The following is a 19,243-nucleotide window of genomic DNA, read 5'->3' as shown; positions in this document are numbered from 1 at the left end:
AAGCCAAAAGCTTTCACACAAAAGTTCACCTCTACCAAACTATTGTCCAGTGTTCCCAGAGGCAGTTTCTTAATACATACTCAGGTTTGAGAGGTAACCAGAGTTGGAAAGCTTTCTTAGAAGAAAAGCATAATGGTTGGCTTTTTAAAAGCATATTTAATAGTTAACCTCAAAGTAATTCAAGTTTCAGGCTAATTTTAGGTGTCATGATTACTTAAAAATGAGTTTTGTATAATTATAAACATAATGTATTCTGAAAATTTTAGGAAAATATAGGCAAAATGTCAATCACCTGTAATTCATTCCTATGAGGCCTCCTTTAAAGTTGGAGCATTTTTTTCTTGGATTTGCAAATACGTGTGTAAATGCATCCAACCTGTTTTCTTAAGATACTGTAAACATTTCCTCTTACTGTTAAAAACCATAAGGAGGTTTAACGTTGGAATCCCAAGTCACAGTTAAAAGGTGAAAGGAACTGTAATTAAATAGATGCTTCCAAAGCCCTTGGTAAAATTGATCACATTAACAAAAGCTTCATTATAAACTTAAAGAAAACTAGAGTTATCTACCAGAAGTCATAATGGGGGAGCTGAGGCATTTCCATTGAATTCAAAAGTCACACAAAAATGTCAGGCATTAACTTAGGTCATTTAAATTTGTAGTACAGATCCTATCCAATAGAAGAGAAAAGAAAGAAGTGAAGAATACATATTAAAAGAGAAAATTTGGGCTGGGCATGGTGGCTCATGCCTGGTACTTGGGGAGGCTGAGGCAGGCACAGATCACTTGAGCCCAGGAGTTTTGAGACTAGCCTGGGCTACATGGCAAAACCCCATCTCTACAAAAAGTACAAAAATTAGCCAGGCATGGTTGCACGCCCCTATAGCCCCAGTTACTTGGGAGGTTGAGGAGGTAAGAGGATCGCTTGAGCCTGGGAGGTGAAGGCTGCAATGAACGAAGACCATGCTACTGCATTCTAGCCTGGGTGAGAAAATGAGACTCTGTCTCCGAAAAAGAAAGAGAAGATTTGTTACTATTTGTGTGTAGGTGATGAGTCTCTTGGTTTCCTGGGGAGATAATATAAAATTATTATAACTAGTAAAAGCACAGTGAGGTAGCCAAGTAAGAGATCAATATACAGAAACAGCTCCTCCATGTATTAATAGTAACCAATTAGAAAATGATTGGTGAGGCTGGGTGCAGTGGCTCACGCCTGTAACCCTAGCACTTTGGGAGGCCAAGGCGGGCAGATCACCTGAGGTCAGGAGTTAGAGACCAGCCTGGCCAACACAGCGAAAACCCTTCTCTACTAAAAAATACAGAAATTATCTGGGCATGATGGCACGTGCCTATAATCCCAGCTACTTGGGAAGGCTGAGGCAGGAGAAAATCACTTGAACCTGGGAGAGGGAGGTTGCAGTGAGCTGAGATGGTGCCACTGCACTCCAGCTAGGGCGACAAGAGCGCGCAAAAAAATAAGATCGGTGGAAAGACCCCATTCACGGTATGAGCAAATATTGTTTGTAAAATAAGTCATATTAGCTGAAACTGTACATTTGAGAGAAGTTAATTTAGGAGGTTATGTTGTAATACGGTGGTGGGGAAAAATTCTTAAAATCCTCGAGGCATAAACTAAAAGTAAAATTTTGATATTTTATTAAGAAATATACTTCCCAACACAAAAACACATTACTCGAGGCTACTCCTTAGGCCCTTACACACTGCTTCCTTCATCAGGAAAAATGTCATTTGTACTAAATAGTATAGTTACTGATGTGGTCAAATAACATTCTATAGTATAGTTACTGATGTGGTACAACTTCATTTTGTCATGGACCAATAACATTTGAAAACAATTGGTGTAATAGCAGCTGGTCTGCAGACAAAATTAAGCAGCACTTCATTCGACAGAAGTTAGACCCATGGTAGATTGAAAGATACTTAACAATGTTTTAAAACTGAAAAGGGACTGCTAATGTAGAATACCCAAGGAACTCTTCCAGATCAACAAGGATGAGCAAAGGATATGGATAGGCAGTTTATAGAACAAGAAATTCATATGAGTAGATGTCCAGAATCATTTATTAGAGAAAGAAAAATAAAACTAGATACAGCTTTTTGAGCATCAGATTTGCAGAAATTAGAAAACTATGTAATGCTAAGTGCTGGCAGGTATGTGAAGCTATGAGAACCCTCATGCAGTGCTGATAGGAGTGTAAACTGGCTCTCCTGGGTATATATTTCAAAGATGAGATCACATCATTTCCATAAATGTGATCTCTGTCAGAATATTGCATCATCATTTGTAGTAGTGGGGATTTGGAAGCGACCTTGGTATCCATCATTCGTAGATATTTGAATAAGTAAAATGTGGCACACGCACACTATAGAATATGTAGCAGTTAGAAACAGTGGACCAAATAATACAGCAACATTGATGGCTTCTAAACATAGCGGTGAGTGCATAAAAAAGTAAAAGAAACAATTTTCATTCCTCAGTACCATTTCTGAAACTTAAAAAGATATACGCAAAGCAACATATAGTTTCAAGAAAACAAAAATTAAACAACAGATATCAAAAGTGATACCTGTGATAATAAGAGAAGGGAATCTGAATGGGCAATAATGGGACAGATGGATATATAAACAAGTACAGTAGTCTCCCCTTATCCGAGGTTTCAATTTCCATGGTTTCAGTTACTTGTGGTACAGTACAATAAGATATCTTGAGAGAGAAGTCACATTGACATAACTTTTATTATAGTATATATTAAACTTTATCATAGGTATGTATGTATAGGAAAAAACGTGTGTATGTGGCTGTATTGTACAGTCGGGCATCCACTAGGGATCTTGGAATGTATTCCTACGGATAAGAGAAGACTGTTGTAAGGGAAAATAAATCTTCCCTGCAGTATTTAAGATCTGTTAGAGCAATACTAAACCTTTGCTTACAGATTTAAAAGCTGGTCCAAATAGAGACAAGTGACATTTTTTTTAATGGGAAGACTTAATATAGTAGAAGCCCTTTAGTGAAATTAGGACTAATGATTTTTAGGTTATTTTAAAAGTCTTGTTAAAGGTGGAAATGTTTAAAAAGTGATTGATACATACGATTTTTTAAAAACTAAAATAATTCCCTTTCCCATCTTATGTTGGGCCAAAGACTTTTAGTAAGAAGCAGTCTGTTATCTGACATAAAATAAACTACAACTATGATCTGTGATTACTTTACTGTGTTGCACCGATGTGAAGAAAAGGAACCTGCATGTAGGATTCTAAATTTTTTAGACTTTACCCCTGAATCTCTTAATAATTTGACACTTTTTATTTTAGCATCTTGCCTTTTAGATGAATATTTTGTAAAATATTCGACTTTGTTTTTGTAAACTTATTCCCTCTCTCATTTAAATCAGTCATTCAAATTGATTAAGTGGAAGTTGTTGATATCAGCTGGGACAGAGAAATAAACAAATGTCTGAGAAAACAGTGATAATGAATCAGGGTTATTTGCTGTATCAGATAATAAAATATCATAAAGCTATAGTGATTTTATTATAAAACCAAGTTTTTATCATAAGTCTTTTTATCATGAAGCTAAGTTTTGTAGTTAACACAGGAATAGACAGTACATCTGCAGAGTGAGAGAGTACGAGTTATGTTGCTTATATCAACAGCGGGACAATAGGCTGTTGGAAAGGAAAATGTGTTTAGAACTTTTCTTCACACTTCACACAAATCCTAGAAACCTACTTAGTGGTAAATACAGGTGACTTTTAAGATCTTTCACAAGGAAGAGTTTCCTAAGTTAACAGACCTTAAAGTCATTAAAAATAACAGCTTTGATTGTGTTAATTTGGTTATTTGTATGGGCCACAATAGCATCTGACAGAATTCACATCACCGTGCTTTTAGGCTGATATAAACACACTAATATTTCATACATTAATTAAATGTTCTGACAATTTAAGTAGAAGTTAAAGTGCAAACTCTGCTTGGTATAAATGGCTCACATGCATAAAGTATGAGAGGTTTCTTTGTTTTGTTTTCTTGGGTAATTAAGATCCAGTTGTTTCTTCTTTTGAATGATTTTACCACCAGAAAGGATTGCTTAAATGATTGCTGTTTTGTCCCTTTGCATTTTTGACACTTTTTACCTTTGACAGGCATGATGCTTTTTGCTCTGAATTGATCTAAAGAGATTGTAGATTGAAGGTTAATTTCTAGTCCTGGACAATTTGGAATCTTGACAGGTGCAGTACATTGCAGCTGTTGGTAATAGATTTATGTGTTTGGTGCTTTGCAATAAAAGATTTTCACAGATTTTTGAGGTATTAGAGATAATTAGGTATTTATTAATGGTAGCTCCCATAGTAATAACCCTCATTAAAATTTAAAAACTTCATGTTTCTCTGAAATGTAAAATTTCTCTAAAAACTTGACTTTTTCACATGGGCGTCTTTCATTTTATTTATTTATTTTTATTTATTTATTTATTTATTTTGATACAGTGTCACTCCATTACCCAGGTTGGAGTGCAGTGGCACGATCTCAGCTCACTACATCCTCTGCCTCCTGGGCTCAAGTGATCCTCCCACCTCAGCCTCCCGAGTAGCTGGGGCTATAGGCATGCAGCACTATGCCTGACTAATTTTTTATGTTTTTTTATAGAGATGGAGTTTTGCCATGTTTCCCATGCTGGTCTCCAACTCCTGAGCTCAGGTGATCCTCTTGCCTTGACCTCCCAAAGTGTGGGATTACAGGTGTGAGCCACTGTGCCTGGCCTTGTGGGCTTCTTTAACAATGATTCTAGAAATCTTAGTTCATGTCTCTTCAGTCTTTTCAGGCAACATTTTTTGCAACAAACACATTCACTTGCATGTGTTTAAGAACTTGGATTTGAATGTGTACCTACTTTTGCCAGCAAATCACATTAACGTGTTTCTGTGTCTGTAAATTGGGGGTTACAATATCTACCTCATAGTTTTTTTAGGATCAGAGTAAAGGAAGTCATAAAACTTGTGGGGTTAATGCCATCATGTTGGAAGTACTTAATAAATGGGAGCTGTCATTTGTAGATGAATGTCAACCAGAGGAACTATGTGACATTCTTTTGTGTTTGCTTTCTTTTAAAACATTACACACACATTATTTTATAAGTGCATGCATATTGTCACATGATTATTTTCAGTACAGCCTTTTCCCTCTTGGTTCATCTCCCGTAACCTCAAATGTATTCTGTATGTATTATCTTCGTATTGTATTGACCTGTTGAGGGTGTTTTTGTCATTCAGTTACAAATGCGGTATACCTTGCATCCTTGTTTTCTTATTTCGGACCTTGTTCAAAAATTACTTTAAAGTCACCTATATAGCTATAGGGTTCTTTTGATGGCTGCATGATATTTCATGCTTTGGATGTACCATATTTACTCAACTATTTCTCTGTTGATGCATACTCATATTTGTTATGAATGGTGCTACATTAAGTAATATTTATATAAGCATTTAGTTACAGATACTTTTAATATAATACTTTAAGAGATGATATGGAGACCGTATGATAGAGTCCCCATAAATCTCAGTGTTAGTTCATTGGCACTTCGCTGATCAGTAATGATTTTGAGCATCTTTATGCTTGGCCATTAGGATTTCTTCTTGTGAACAGTCTTGTTTCTATCTTTTGTCCATTTTTCTATTCGGTTACTTTTTTCTGCTCTATGAAAACTGTATTGGAGTTTTTAGTCCTTTGCCATTTTAAAAGTATTTTTTTTCCCTAAATCTTCATATATATTGTCTTTGTTTATTGTGTTTTTGTACATGGTGTTTTCAAAAATGGTTCAGTCAATGCTTTTATATAGAAGATGAAATATCCTGTTTTGGTCTTGATGAAAAATGACTTTGGATGTGGTGTCTATTCTCACAGTTTTGTAATGATTCAGTTAACCCAGTGATGTAGGCTAATTGTGAATGTGGACAGTGATCAGTTAACTACAGATTTAGGGAAAATTCTCCGGAAAGACTTGTTAAATCAGTTGAAAGCCAGTTGGCTGGCTTTTGTGAAGGTTTGGTATACTCTAGGTCTAGTAAACTTTGAACATGCATCAGAATCACTTCATTAAAAAATAACAGTTGGCCGGGCGCGGTGGCTCAAGCCTGTAATCCCAGCACTTTGGGAGGCCGAGGCGGGTGGATCACGAGGTCAAGAGATCGAGACCATCCTGGTCAACATGGTGAAACCCCGTCTCTACTAAAAATACAAAAAATTAGCTGGGCATGGTGGTGCGTGCCTGTAATCCCAGCTACTCAGGAGGTTGAGGCAGGAGAATTGCCTGAACCCAGGAGGCGGAGGTTGCGGTGAGCCGAGATCGCGCCATTGCACTCCAGCCTGGGTAACATGAGTGAAACTCCATCTCAAAAAAAAAATAAAATAAAATAAAAATAACATTAGTCTTTCTCACCTCCATCCCATACCCAGCTCCTGAGTTTCTGATTCATTAGGCCTGGAGTGGGCCTCAGAATTTGCATTGCTAACAAGTTCCCAGATAGTATTAATGCTAAGCTGCTGGTCCAGGGAGAGCCACTGGCCTATTCTGTGGAGTAAAGTTATAAACTTTAATCAAACTCTTATAATTCCATCTCAGAGCGCATCAGGCCTTTTTCCTGATGTATAAATAATTAGGAAATCCTGTCTAGTGTGAGGTAGTGTTGTATATGGCCCTGTGGCATGATTAATATAGTTGTTTATGGGGTATCTACTTAAGTGCTAAGATGTTACTTTAACACTACCAAGTAGGTGAATACCATGAGGCTCTGAAGTTCTATTATTTTTGGACAAAGGCTCTGGGCTCCTTGCTCCTGCTAAAATGCGAAGAATAATATCTGCTTTTTCTGTCTTAGGCATTTGGGGGTTGTTTGAACATGGTCATGTTCGGTTTTTTAAATAAAAGCAAACTTACTTAGTGGTTGAGAAAGCAAGATAAATAGATAATAATAAATTAATAATAATAATAAGAGCAAAGAACTAGTGTTACTCTGAATAGCACTGACTAATAAGTACCCTAGAATCTTAACATTCAATATATTGATCTTATTGGCAGCGAAACAAACTTGTCTTTCTGATAAAAATATGTTCTTGGTGTTCTAAAAATTTGGAAATATATGGAACAAAATTTATCATAATCATGTTTCTAGTCATTTTGCTATATTTTCTTAGTCTATCTGATGAATATTTCTTTACAAGAAACATTTCTTTATATTTCATATAATGGTGCTAGCTGATACATGTAACAACACCACACTCTTCCATGAGTCAAGTTGAGTTGGTAGGGTTTTTTAAGGATCTCAGCTTACCAAAACTTTCTAATTAGAGGTGCTTGTTTTTTATCAGGTCTCAAAAGTTGGCAAGAAGGATTTTGTGGTGACAGTAAGAAAAATATTCTGAAATAATTAGTTGGAATAAGAGAAGAAACAAAAGGAAAATAATTGTGTAGATATATAGCCTTTCAAGCTTATTCTGCCTTGCAAATTCAGACTTTTGGTTTGACTTAACCTGTTTGTTCTGTGATACATCAAGCCTTTATACCCTCATCCTTACTTTATGGTTTTCAGCAAATTCCGTGTGTTTTCGTCTTCACTAGAAGTCCTGGGAAGAGCCAAGAAAATATTGAAAATGTAATGAGGAAGTATTTATAGGTATTAAACTATTTTATAAAGCTATAGTAATTTAAGTAGTTTGGTAATTAAGAGTGGAATTGACAAATCAGTAGGTTCCAGAAGCAGATCCAATATGTAAAAATTGAATTTATAGTTAAGATGGCATTTCAGATCAGCAGAAAAAGAATGAATTATTCAAATAAGATGGTGTTGTAACAACTGGCTCACTCTTTGGGAGGCAATTAAGGTCGATTCTACCTCATCAAAGTTAAATTAAGATATAATAAAAAGCTGAAATGTTAAAAAAAAACATGAAGCTATACAAGCATTTAAAGAAAGTATATGTGTGGTTGTATGCTGCTTGAAGTAACGAAGTATTTTCAGGAATGAGACTAATGCCATGAAAGAAGAGATTGATTCCATTACAGTATGATTTTATACCTTCTGTATGTTAATATTTTAGGTATTGTCAATTGTGCTGTCTATGGCTATCTCAATTTACTTCACATATTTCATCTTATTTGGGTAATTTCCAGTATTTTTCTGTTGTAAATAATGCTACAGTGAATACCTTTAATACATGAATATTTGGCCACATTTAGCAACAGGTGTTTATTAACTTTTTTGAGGTCTCACTCTGTCACCCAGGCTGGAGTGCAGTGGCACAATCTCAGCTCACTGCAACCTCTGCCTCCTAGGTTCAAGCCGTCCTCCCACCTCAGCCTCCGTAGTAGCTGGGACTACAGGCATGCATCACACGCCCAACTAATTTTTGTATTTTTAGTAGAGACAGGGTTTCACCATGTTGGGCAGGCTGGTGTCCAACTCCTGACCTCAAGGTGATCTGCCCACTTTGGCCTCCCACTGGCTGAGTGCTGGGATTTACAGGCATGAGCCACTGCGCCTGTAACATCTCAACGAATGTTGAACCTTGTGCTTTACACATTCTTGTCTCCTTGCCTTAAACTTGCCTAGTTGTTTTAAACTTTTGATTATTTAGACTTCTGATAGCCTTGATTAGTTTTTAGACTTCTTGATAGAGTTCTGATAGCTTTTGGGGTTCCTTATTCTGCCATTTCGCTGACATCATTCCTAGTAGAACAGTCTGTTTTTAACCAGCTGGGAGTTGAGAATGTACATATCTGTATCCAGGAAGCCTTTCTCACTTAGGTTTTCACTAGGGAAGTAAACCCTAATGCCCTAAGGTATCCATTATTAATGTAACAAAATGACTTCTCTCACGTGTGTCTAAGGTGGTGCTAGTTACGTACCATTCTTTGGAGAATTAATAAAAGAATCACTCTCCTTGTTCTGTGCTTCATATATAATACCTGGATTGAGAAATGCTGCCAGTAGGTCAATTGTAGTTTGAGAAAGCTTATTTCTTATGAGATAGTCAGATGATATTTTATTGATTTTTTTTTTTCAGGTTTAGAAATAGCATTCTATAGTACGTACCTTTGTGAATGGCATCTTCAGTGATTTACGCTGTTTGTTTTTGAGACTTCCTTGACAGGTAGTGATATAGTAGCATTTAATAAAGAGGAAACACTTGGATGTAGAGAGAGAACCATGTTAGTTCATGGTAGCAGCCCAGATCCAGGGTGATTGGGACCCACACTAGAATGCCAGGAATAAAATTAAGACATGGGATTTAAGTAGCATTTTGTGCTTCAATTATGCCGGACTTAAAAACATGATGACGTTTGGGTGGACAAGGTGGCTCACAGCTGTAATCCCAGGACTTTGGAGGGCCAAGGCAGAAGGATCACTTGAGGCCAGGAATTTGAGACGCCTGGGCAACACAGCAAGACCCCTACAAGCATTTTTAAAATGTAGCCAGACGTGGTGGCAGCACATGCCTGTAGTCCTAGCTATGTGGGAGGCTGAGGCAGGAGGATCCTTTGAGCCCAGGAGTTTGAGGCTGTGTTGAGTTGTGATTCTGCCACTGCACTCCACTCCAGCCTAGGCAACAGAGGGAGACCTTTGTCTGTCTGTCTCTTCCTCTCTCTTTCTCTCTCGCTACATATATAGCTATATATATAATTTTATAAAATTATGTATACAAAATATATCTATTTTATGTAAAATATATATGTTATATTGTGTGTAATATAAAGTGTCTCTTTTCAGTTTGAGATAATAAATTAATAAATTTGTTTCAGATAATAAATATTTCATTCCTTTCAGTTTGTCGATTGTTTGCCTAAACTATATGGCTTGCCCCATGAGGTAGGCACACACATATATATATAATTATTTTATATATAAAAATATATTTTATATAATATATGTAAAATAATTACATATATAATTTAAAAATAAAAATATGCTTTTAATATTAAAGTGATATTTTAAAGACTGTTGAAGATGCAGGCTAGTTAGTAAGTGAGTCTGTATGTCTGGAGTTTTGGATTTAGAAGCCAGTTGAGCCATTTCCCCCATTATCTCAGAGGCTTGTTGATGAGTTTTTAGATTTGAGTGGCAAAGTTAGAGTAGTAATAAATAAGGTAGAATATTCTGGTTTGTAACTCAGCTCATGTCAAAAAGAGAGGAACTGGAAAGTGTGACTCCACCCTAGTGAGGAAGGCGAATAGGTAGAGTGTCAGGCAGGGCCTGATGGGACATGACCAGTTTGTCAGCATGCATGACTACAGGGGTGTGGAATACAATGGCTGGCAGTTGCTGCTTGAGTTCTTCCTAGGAGCATCCTCACTGAACAGTGAAATTGATCTCATTGAAGAAATTACCTTTAGGCAGACCATCTTGGATTGAGTCTTAAGTTCTTTTTTCTGTTTGTTCTTTCCTCTTGTTTGACTTTCATATTGGAACTTCTCAACATTATGTTCCAAGCAGCCATACACTCTTAGATGTGTGTGTGTGTGTAGAGAGAGAGAGAGAAAAAAAAGAGATAAGGTCTCACTCTGTTGCCTAGGCTGGAGTGCAGTGGCACAAAGTCACCAATAAGCACTGTCTTAACACTGTCTTTTTCCTTTTTCAAGAGCTGGGGTGGAAAGGAGAATGGCTTTGGACTTGCAGAATGTTGCAGAGACTTGCACATGATGGTAAGTAACTCTTTGGGATATGAGTGTCTTTTAACAGAGCTGTGGCCTCTTTATGAACCTCACTTTACAACAACTATGTGGTATATGAATTAACCCCTTCATGTCAGATCTTTGGGGAACCTAAGATCAGTTCAGACATAGCTGACCCACGTCTATAGGAAACAGTCTAGCAGTGCTTGGGCTCTTGATGTGCTGGCAGTAGATTAAAAATCTGAGAGATAATGTGTGTTCATACCCAGTTCTTGAGTAGGTAGCTGCATTTGTTGAATTTGTTTTAATGTGATTTTTTAAATCACAGAAAGTATGTTTGCGTGCATTCTCACACTGGAACTGTTGTTTCAGAACTCTGGACAGTGTGGCGTTATTTAGGAATGGCTGCTTGGAGAGCAGTTCTACTATTAGGTTTATTGAGAACTTACAATGTTTTATGTTCTTTCCTTGTTCACCACTCTGCCTTTCACCTATGCTTAAGTTATGAGCTCAGGCCATTCTCCTTTTTGCTTTGATATGTTGCTGTGGAGCTACAAAACACAATTTGGTTTTCAATAATAATTTTGCATCTGGAAGCAACTGTATTTTCCACGTGGAATTTGTCTTGTCAGTTTGTCATGTTTAGCGCAAATGACTGCAGTGAAATTTAGTGCATTTATTTTAGCACGCCTTTTTTTCCTGAAGAGAATTGGCTCTTTTTCTGGTCACAGAAAACTACAAATTACACCAAGTTACTTTCCCCCGTTAGCTGGTGTACATTTCTTTAGTGATTATTTTATGAAGAGATATTGGGTAATATAGTAGGTGAGTGTTGTCTGTTTAATAATCAAAGCTACATAATTCTTGAAGTATATTCAGATAAAGTTTGATATGTACTTTTAAAGCAAGTAATATATATACATATTTTAAAATTCAGAGTATAAAGAGGTATGAAGTGGAAACTCTTTGATTTTTCCAGAGGCAGTCACTGCTGGTGGTATCTTTTAGTGAGATATTTTAGTGGGCACACTGCCGTTACCTTAATTTTGTTTGTCATGTTGCTTTTCTAGAGTTAAAGAGAATGTTTTGTCAGGGTCTAGTTTATATTGGCTTGGTGTCTACCTGTGCAGGAAAACATACCATGAGAAGTGGTGTAGAATGGTACGGAAGGAAAGTGCTTGAAGAATTATGAAGATATGCCTATGAGGCATACTTTGAATAAAATGTTTCAGAAGGCTGATAGTACAAGGTTTTCATCAGAATGTTCTTTTCTATTCTTTAACTGGTTTCTGGACCCTGGTGTTTGTTCTCCATCCTTTTTTCGATTCTTTTTCATTACTGCTTGGCAGTATTGACCCTCTTTTCCCCCTTGGGAATAGCCACAGTCAAAATTGATCTCTTGAAAGAAAAGGCAACTGGAAATTATTAAGTATGAAATGCAGAAAGTTTGGGAGTTCTGGGCTCCATCCTCTTGATTGTGTTTGAACAAGTCCTATCCTGTCTGAGCTCTGCTCTAAGACAAGGAGTTAAAGGCACTGTAGGTACTGAATGTACTGTTCATTCTTCTGCCACAATAAGTTGAACAAGCTGCTGGGACTTTGAGGGAAGATGTGGGGGATGTTTATAATCAGTTGAATGAAACTCAGTGTCTGATTCTTTGATGTGCTTTATACACAGAAGTATCCACCCAGTGCAACTACACTACACTTTGAATTCTATGCAGATCCTGGGGCTGAGGTCAAAATCGAGAAAAGGGTGAGTTTGATTCAGATTTGTTCTGATAAAGTCTACAGTTTACTGTAACCGGGGTTGCCTCTTCTAGAACTCCTCAGTTAAATGAAGAAAATGGTTTTGAGCTACACTGCTGCCCTCCCAAACTAAACATACCTAGCAGCTCCTCAGGAGTGTTAATTACATGTCCAACTCCGATAGGGTTGGGTCTTAGGAGCTGCCAAAACATGGGACTTCCATTATGAGGGACTGCTATGACCTATGTGCTTTTCCAACAGTCTCTGAGAATTACAACATGTGGTATAATAGTGTGAATGGTGATGACTCAGGTTTCTCTGCTTAGGAAGCCTGCAAGAAGTCTTTATATATTATGGATAGGGTCCTGCTTAGATTAATTGCCTTGAAAGCAACTCTAATACATACTCAGAGAGAGACCATTTTCATGAATTCGGTCTTTGCTATGAATACTGAAGCTATGGAGATTAAGTCAGTGGAGGGTTAAAAAAGGACAAAGAAGTATATGAAATGTGCCTGGCTATGTGCATTATAGTTTGATACTACTGGTTTTAAAGAAGCTTTCCTAAGAATATTCTACATATAAGATAGATGTTTTGGAGGGCTCTCAAGTTACCTTGATTTTTAAGTGCATTCAGTTAGTCTTCAGCCTAGGGTGACATCTTGGTTTTCAGACAGCTCTTGCAGCTCTGTGGCAGGGGAAGCTAGGTTGTACATGACTCCTTACAGCTCTCTTGTCTCTTTTAATTTTAGACAACTAGTAACACACTACATTATATTCACATAGAGCAACTTGACAAGGTAAGAGGAATCTTTGATTCTTGGCTGGGTTCTTAATGTTTGGTTCGCTTTTTGTTCCTAACTATATATTTTTTTAATGTAGATTTCAGAAAGCCCTTCTGAAATCATGGAATCTCTTACCAAAATGTACAGCATTCCTAAGGATAAGCAGGTATGATGTAGCTTTAAAATATCCACAGGATATGGTTGTTATCTAAATAGATTAATGAATATGTACTGGGGTGGGAGATTGCATAGCAGAAAGAATGTCAGCTTTGGAATCAGACCATGGCCAAATTGTTAGCTTCTCTGAGCCTTAGTTTCCTTGTCTTTCATGAAGTTAACCCTTAATAAATTCCTAGGTCCTTATGAGAGTTTGAGGAAAACATAAACTACCTCACTGTGAGCATCTACTAAGTGATGGTAGCTTTCTCAACACTTGGATACCAAAGGAGAAAATGTTTAATTTTGCTGTTTTTTGAGTTAGCCCTCAGAAAGAATATTCACCTTTTTCATTTATGTTTTTAAAATGTGGGTTTTATCTCTCTACAGATGCTGTTATTTACACACATACGGCTGGCCCATGGCTTTTCTAATCACAGGAAGCGATTACAAGCTGTTCAGGCCAGACTGCATGCAATATCTATATTAGGTAAGAGAAGAATACTATAATTAACAGGCCCTATTAGACAGTTTGGGCCTGATTTCCTTTGAACTTCATCTGTCTTTGTTGCTATGTGGCCTGTTATAGTTACCTAGGTAGCAACTTAAATACTGCCACCCCTCCCAGTATTCACTGTGTGTATTCATTATCCTTGAGTTTCTTAATGTTGGACCAGAAAGAGGGTATGATGATGTTCATTTACATGTCAGTTGGGTTTATTCTTGGTATTGGTCTCTTTTTTTTTTTTGTTAATGAGTATTCTTGTAGCTTTCTCTTACTGTCTCCCTACTCTTTCTCTTACCATTGTGTCTTCCTCCTCTCTCATCCTTTCTGGGGTATCATTTTGAAGTAAGTCAGAAAATATTGAGTAGTCAATACTGTGCATTTAATTTCTTTTACTGTGCACAGTAGATTGGAAAACACATGATTTTGGAATCAGTCCTGTACTCTGGCCCTGATTCTGTAGATTATTAGCCACATTTATCCTCTCAGCCTCAGCTTCTTTGTTTAATATTGAGAGACCTCACTGGAGAGGCTGATGTAAGGATTAAATGAAAACCTGGAAAGCAGTCTAGCACAGAACAAGTACATAGAAGGTATAAAATGGTAACCATTGCTATTATTATCAATGATTGTTATGACTTGTCTTCTCTTTTAAACTATGAGTCCTTGGCATGAAAATCTGGCTCTTTTATGTGTATTCATACCTAGCATGATTTCTGGCATGTTGGTGGGTGCTCAGGAAATATTTGTTGAAAACTAAATGAATATACCCAGACCCCATTAGTTTATGCTTCAGGGGACTGTGTCTGGTATGACCTCTATGTGGAATTCATTGAATGTGGATTACACACATTTTCAAGTTTTCCTACAGTGTCACATAAATTTCTGACTTACTCTACAATAGTCCATAAATTCTGTTCTTCACAACTTGTAAAAGTATTTACAGTAAAAGCAGAAGCATAGGAAGAGGCTAAAATGGAAATCTATATCTAAGGCATAGTGGAGTTATATCAAGTAATAATGTTATGAAAAATTAACTCAGAACTTTTCCTATTTCCATCCCGCAAAATTCTTTCTCAAGACTAATAATACCTTTAGTAGGGGAATCTGTCAATTCAGTGGCTGTTTAGAGCCTATCACTATATTTGATCTAGTCCTTCAGAATTTAATTTGGTGATTATTCTGCCCTCCATTGCTGGTTGGGAATGGAATTCTTCCCCAGAACCTATAGATACCAAAAAGTTTGTCATTGGGCAGTGGCTTGACCACTGCCTTCTTGCCTAAAGTGTTTGTTTCTCCTTTTGCAGTGTATTCCAATGCCTTGCAGGAATCAGCAAACAGTATCTTGTATAATGGCTTGATAGAGGAGTTGGTAGATGTCCTTCAGATAACGGATAAGCAGCTTATGGTAAGTATTTACAGGTTGAGTAACTCTTACCTGAAATGCTTGGGGCCAGAAGCATTTTGGATTTGAGATTGTTGTTGTTGTTTTGAATATTTGCATATACGTAATGAGATATCTTGGGCATGGGACCCAACTTTAAGCAAATTCATTGATGTTTCATATACACATTATATACATAGTCTTAAGGCAATTATATACAACATTTCAAATAATTTTGTGCATTTTAACTGTGACCTGTCACATGAAGTAAGGTGTGGAATTTTCCACTTTTGGCATGCAGGTATTCCCAAAGTTCTGTGACCCAAGCTCTAAGGTAATGGGGATATCAGTTACTTTGCAGGATTAAATAAGATATTTATTTAATATCTTTTTAATTAAAAGTAACTAAATTATTTAGTTAGTACGTGTATTCCCAAAAGTTTTGGATTTGGATTTCAGATTTTTGAATTAGGGATCCTGCATTAATGTTCTCTGTATATCAGGCTTATATTTGTTTGCCTTTTGGTTTTTCCTAGAGGATTAGAAAGAATTCCCCAGAGGAGACTTAAACTTGACCCTTTTACTTCTTCCTCTTTGGGTATTAAACTGCAAAACAAAAAATACTGGATTTTCATTGTTGTTCTCAACAGACTCCATCTCCTCAAGCAGTTACCGGTAGAATGACTTACATTTTAAAGTTTGGGATACTAGAGACTGGAAGTTGGTTTAGTCATCTTATTATATTTGACACATTATGTGTTTACCTTTTAATCTAATAGGAGATTAAAGCAGCCTCTTTACGAACATTAACATCAATTGTCCACTTGGAGAGAACTCCCAAACTCAGCAGTATTATTGACTGTACTGGAACTGCCTCCTACCACGGATTTTTGCCAGTGCTTGTAAGGAACTGTATCCAGGCCATGATTGGTAAGTTTTGATGGTGATTATCTTAGGCAAGAAAAAACCCTTGCCCTCTGCCTTTGTCTTTTTAACATCCTGCCCGCTTAATACCAATTTTGAGCTTGTTTTTGTTCTCCCTCTCCCTACCTCCCTTGTAGATCCTTCCATGGATCCCTACCCTCACCAGTTTGCCACTGCTCTCTTCTCTTTTTTATACCATCTGGCCAGCTATGATGCTGGTGGTGAAGCCTTGGTCTCCTGTGGAATGATGGAAGCCTTACTGAAGGTGCTGTACTTTTTTTTTTTTTTTTTTTTAACTACATGGGGAAATCAACTAAGAGTATAGAGATGCAAGTTTGGGATGTTTCTCAGTGAGGACTAATAATACAAAAAGCTTATCCAGAAAAAGTTATACTTAACAAGAAGACTGGTTTGACTTTCTGGTTATCTCATTAACAACGTTTAAGAGCAGCTACTTCCATTATTGAGACTTTATCATAGTATAGAATGGTCAGGAGGTCATGGGTTCTGGTTAAGACATTGCCACATGTTATCATCCCTTCACACAACCCTAGGGAAAATACATGTCAAGGTACTATGTGCAGAGCACTGAGTACAGGCTTTTTTCTACCTAAATATCTTATTTAATGCTACAAAGTAATTGATAACCCCATTACCTCAGAGGTTGAGTCACAGAAGTCATAGAACTGTCATTTGGCAGGCACCAAAAATCAAACACACGTTTTCCCTCATACTGTGCTGCCTTACTGAGACACCAGACTGCATGTGTACAAAATAATGCAATTTTTCAACTTTGTGTCTTTTATAGTTCATTGTTTTTGCCTCTTTTTTCCCTGATAGGTCATAAAGTTTCTTGGCGATGAACAGGACCAGATAACATTTGTCACCAGAGCTGTCAGAGTGGTTGACCTCATTACCAACCTGGATATGGCAGCTTTTCAATCCCACAGTGGACTTTCTATCTTCATTTATAGACTTGAGGTATTATACAAGTAATACTTTGCATAGAATTTAATACTCAGAGCCAAACCTAGAAATTGTCGTAATAACCCTAAAGAGCTATTTTACCTCTCTTCTGTTTCTAGAAATCAACTCTGTATCTGCTTGCAGAATTTTTCCATTATAATAGTTTTTAATCCCTGATACATATATATATATTGTTGATTTTCTTATAACCTTTTCTCTTGACTGTAGCATGAAGTAGATTTGTGCCGAAAAGAATGTCCATTTGTGATCAAGCCAAAGATCCAGAGACCCAGTACTACACAAGAAGGAGAGGAAATGGAAACTGATATGGATGGTAATTAAGTTATTAAGTCAGTATTTTGTGCTTGAGATTTTTTGTCATCCCACCCCAGTTTTCATTCTTCCTCGTAAATTCCAAAGTACACAGCTCACTTGAGTATATATTTTCAGCAACAAAAACGTTTTTTCTACGTGAGTGATTTATAAGCTTGTTTTTCACAAAGATAATCAGGAAAGAAAGGTACAAATTATTTGAAGTAGAGATGGGAAGTAAAGCAGATGCTAGAGCTATGGTGTTAATCTGTTTTATTTCATCACATAATTTTCTTACGTATTTGTTATTGTCTTATTTCTACTAAAATGCAAGGTCCGTGGGATCAGGATATTGTCTTTTTCACTGCTGCAGTGCCTGATAACATCCTGGGTGTTGGAAATATGCTTGGTACAGATATAGAGACTCTACAGTGGGACCTTTCAAAACTTTACCTATTTTGAGAAGAGAAAGGAGAGGTGAAAAGGTTGTCGGGTAGGAAACAATGTCCCAATCTTAAAATCTGAAAGGCTGGGTGCCATGGGTCATGCCTGTAATTCCAGCACTTTGGAAAGCTAAGGCTGCCACAACACTTGAGCCCAGGGCTTTGAGGCCAGCCGGGGCAACATGGCCTGTCTCTACGAAAAATACAAAACAGCCGCTTGTGGTGGTGTGCACCTGTGGTCCCAGCTACTTGGGAGGTTGAGGTAGGAGGATCGCCTGAGCCTGGGATTTTGAGGCTGCAGTGATTTCAAAATGTAAATAGTGGTTTATCACTAATGGAGCTTTAACACATTTTATAAACTGTAAGAAATGATTGTGTATCTTATACTCAGCTATTCAAGTGTATAAAGTAAAAATGAATGCTCACCTACCTACTATAGCTACTTAGTTTGGTATGGTTCTTTCCAGGCTTTTTAATGCATATTTAAATACATGTTGACGTTAAGTATGTAGTTTTTTAGAATGGGAAGATGAGATCATAAACATACTATTCATCTTGCATTGTTCATTCAGTGTTTCATAAACATCCTTCCAGATCGGAATATTGAGTATTAATGTTTTTATGCGTTTTATATTTATTATTAAATATCCTCTTGAAAAGCTGTACTTATCTGTATACTACCAACTAGTAATATATGAAATTGCACATTTTACTTACCACTCTCCCTGTCTTCCCCAATTTGGTAGGTGAGAAATATTGAAGGACTTCTCTGTGATTGTTAATTTGCATATATATATTAATATATGCAACTAGTGATAAATTTTTATTTTGGGGTTCAGTATTCCTGATCTTCATTTTGATATTCATTTCACCTTAATGGAAGAAATTTTCTCAAACAAAATTTTTCTTTTTGTGGTACCTTTTATTCTAGTAAGTTTCTTTATCATAATTTGTACTTTAGTTGCAGATGTGACTATGGAAAGCAGTCCAGGCTCATCCATCTCTATGGAGCACAGGCTGGATGTTGAATTAAGGGCATCAGGTTCCAGCAGCAGCACTAACATCTCTTCTGGCCCCAGCCCTGGTCCCGGTCCCGGTCCCGGTCCCGGCCCCGGCCCTGGCCCCGGTCCCGGCCCCGGCCCTGGCCCCGGCCCCGGCCCCGGCCCTGGTCCCGGTCCCGGCCCCGGCCCCGGCCCCGGCCCCGGCCCTGGCCCCCGTCCTGGTGCGTACACACATAGATGTGCAGTCTTTCACAGTGATAGAGTTATTAAACTATTGAAGAAGGCGGCTTTAGGCAGAACTTAAATGGTACATTTGGAGGTTAGCATCCC

General features: G+C 37.3%; 1 protein-coding gene across 19 annotated transcripts in view; it reads left to right on the top strand.

The window, feature by feature from the left end:
- HUWE1 (HECT, UBA and WWE domain containing E3 ubiquitin protein ligase 1) overlaps positions 1-19,243 on the top strand; it is a 157,352-nt gene that overhangs the window by 47,727 nt on the left and 90,382 nt on the right. For 16 of the 19 annotated variants that reach the window (XM_032267005.1, XM_032266995.1, XM_032267004.1 and 13 more), the window contains 11 exons: positions 10,658-10,720; positions 12,368-12,445; positions 13,190-13,237; positions 13,320-13,388; positions 13,769-13,868; positions 15,170-15,291; positions 16,047-16,197; positions 16,329-16,456; positions 17,032-17,172; positions 17,386-17,491; positions 18,874-19,134. In XM_032267005.1, coding sequence (XP_032122896.1) covers positions 10,658-10,720; positions 12,368-12,445; positions 13,190-13,237; positions 13,320-13,388; positions 13,769-13,868; positions 15,170-15,291; positions 16,047-16,197; positions 16,329-16,456; positions 17,032-17,172; positions 17,386-17,491; positions 18,874-19,134 — 1,267 coding nt within the window. The remainder of the gene's footprint in view (positions 1-10,657; positions 10,721-12,367; positions 12,446-13,189; positions 13,238-13,319; positions 13,389-13,768; positions 13,869-15,169; positions 15,292-16,046; positions 16,198-16,328; positions 16,457-17,031; positions 17,173-17,385; positions 17,492-18,873; positions 19,135-19,243) is intronic. The other 3 variants (XM_032266991.1, XM_032267008.1, XM_032267007.1) reach the window with 3 other exon arrangements.

The sequence above is a fragment of the Sapajus apella genome, unplaced genomic scaffold (assembly GCF_009761245.1).
Source record: "Sapajus apella isolate SASKATOON/1434 unplaced genomic scaffold, GSC_monkey_1.0 scaffold164, whole genome shotgun sequence".
Classification (NCBI taxonomy): Eukaryota; Metazoa; Chordata; class Mammalia; order Primates; family Cebidae; genus Sapajus; species Sapajus apella.
Note: the sequence above shows the minus strand (reverse complement) of the source record. Positions and strands in the feature narration are given on the sequence as shown.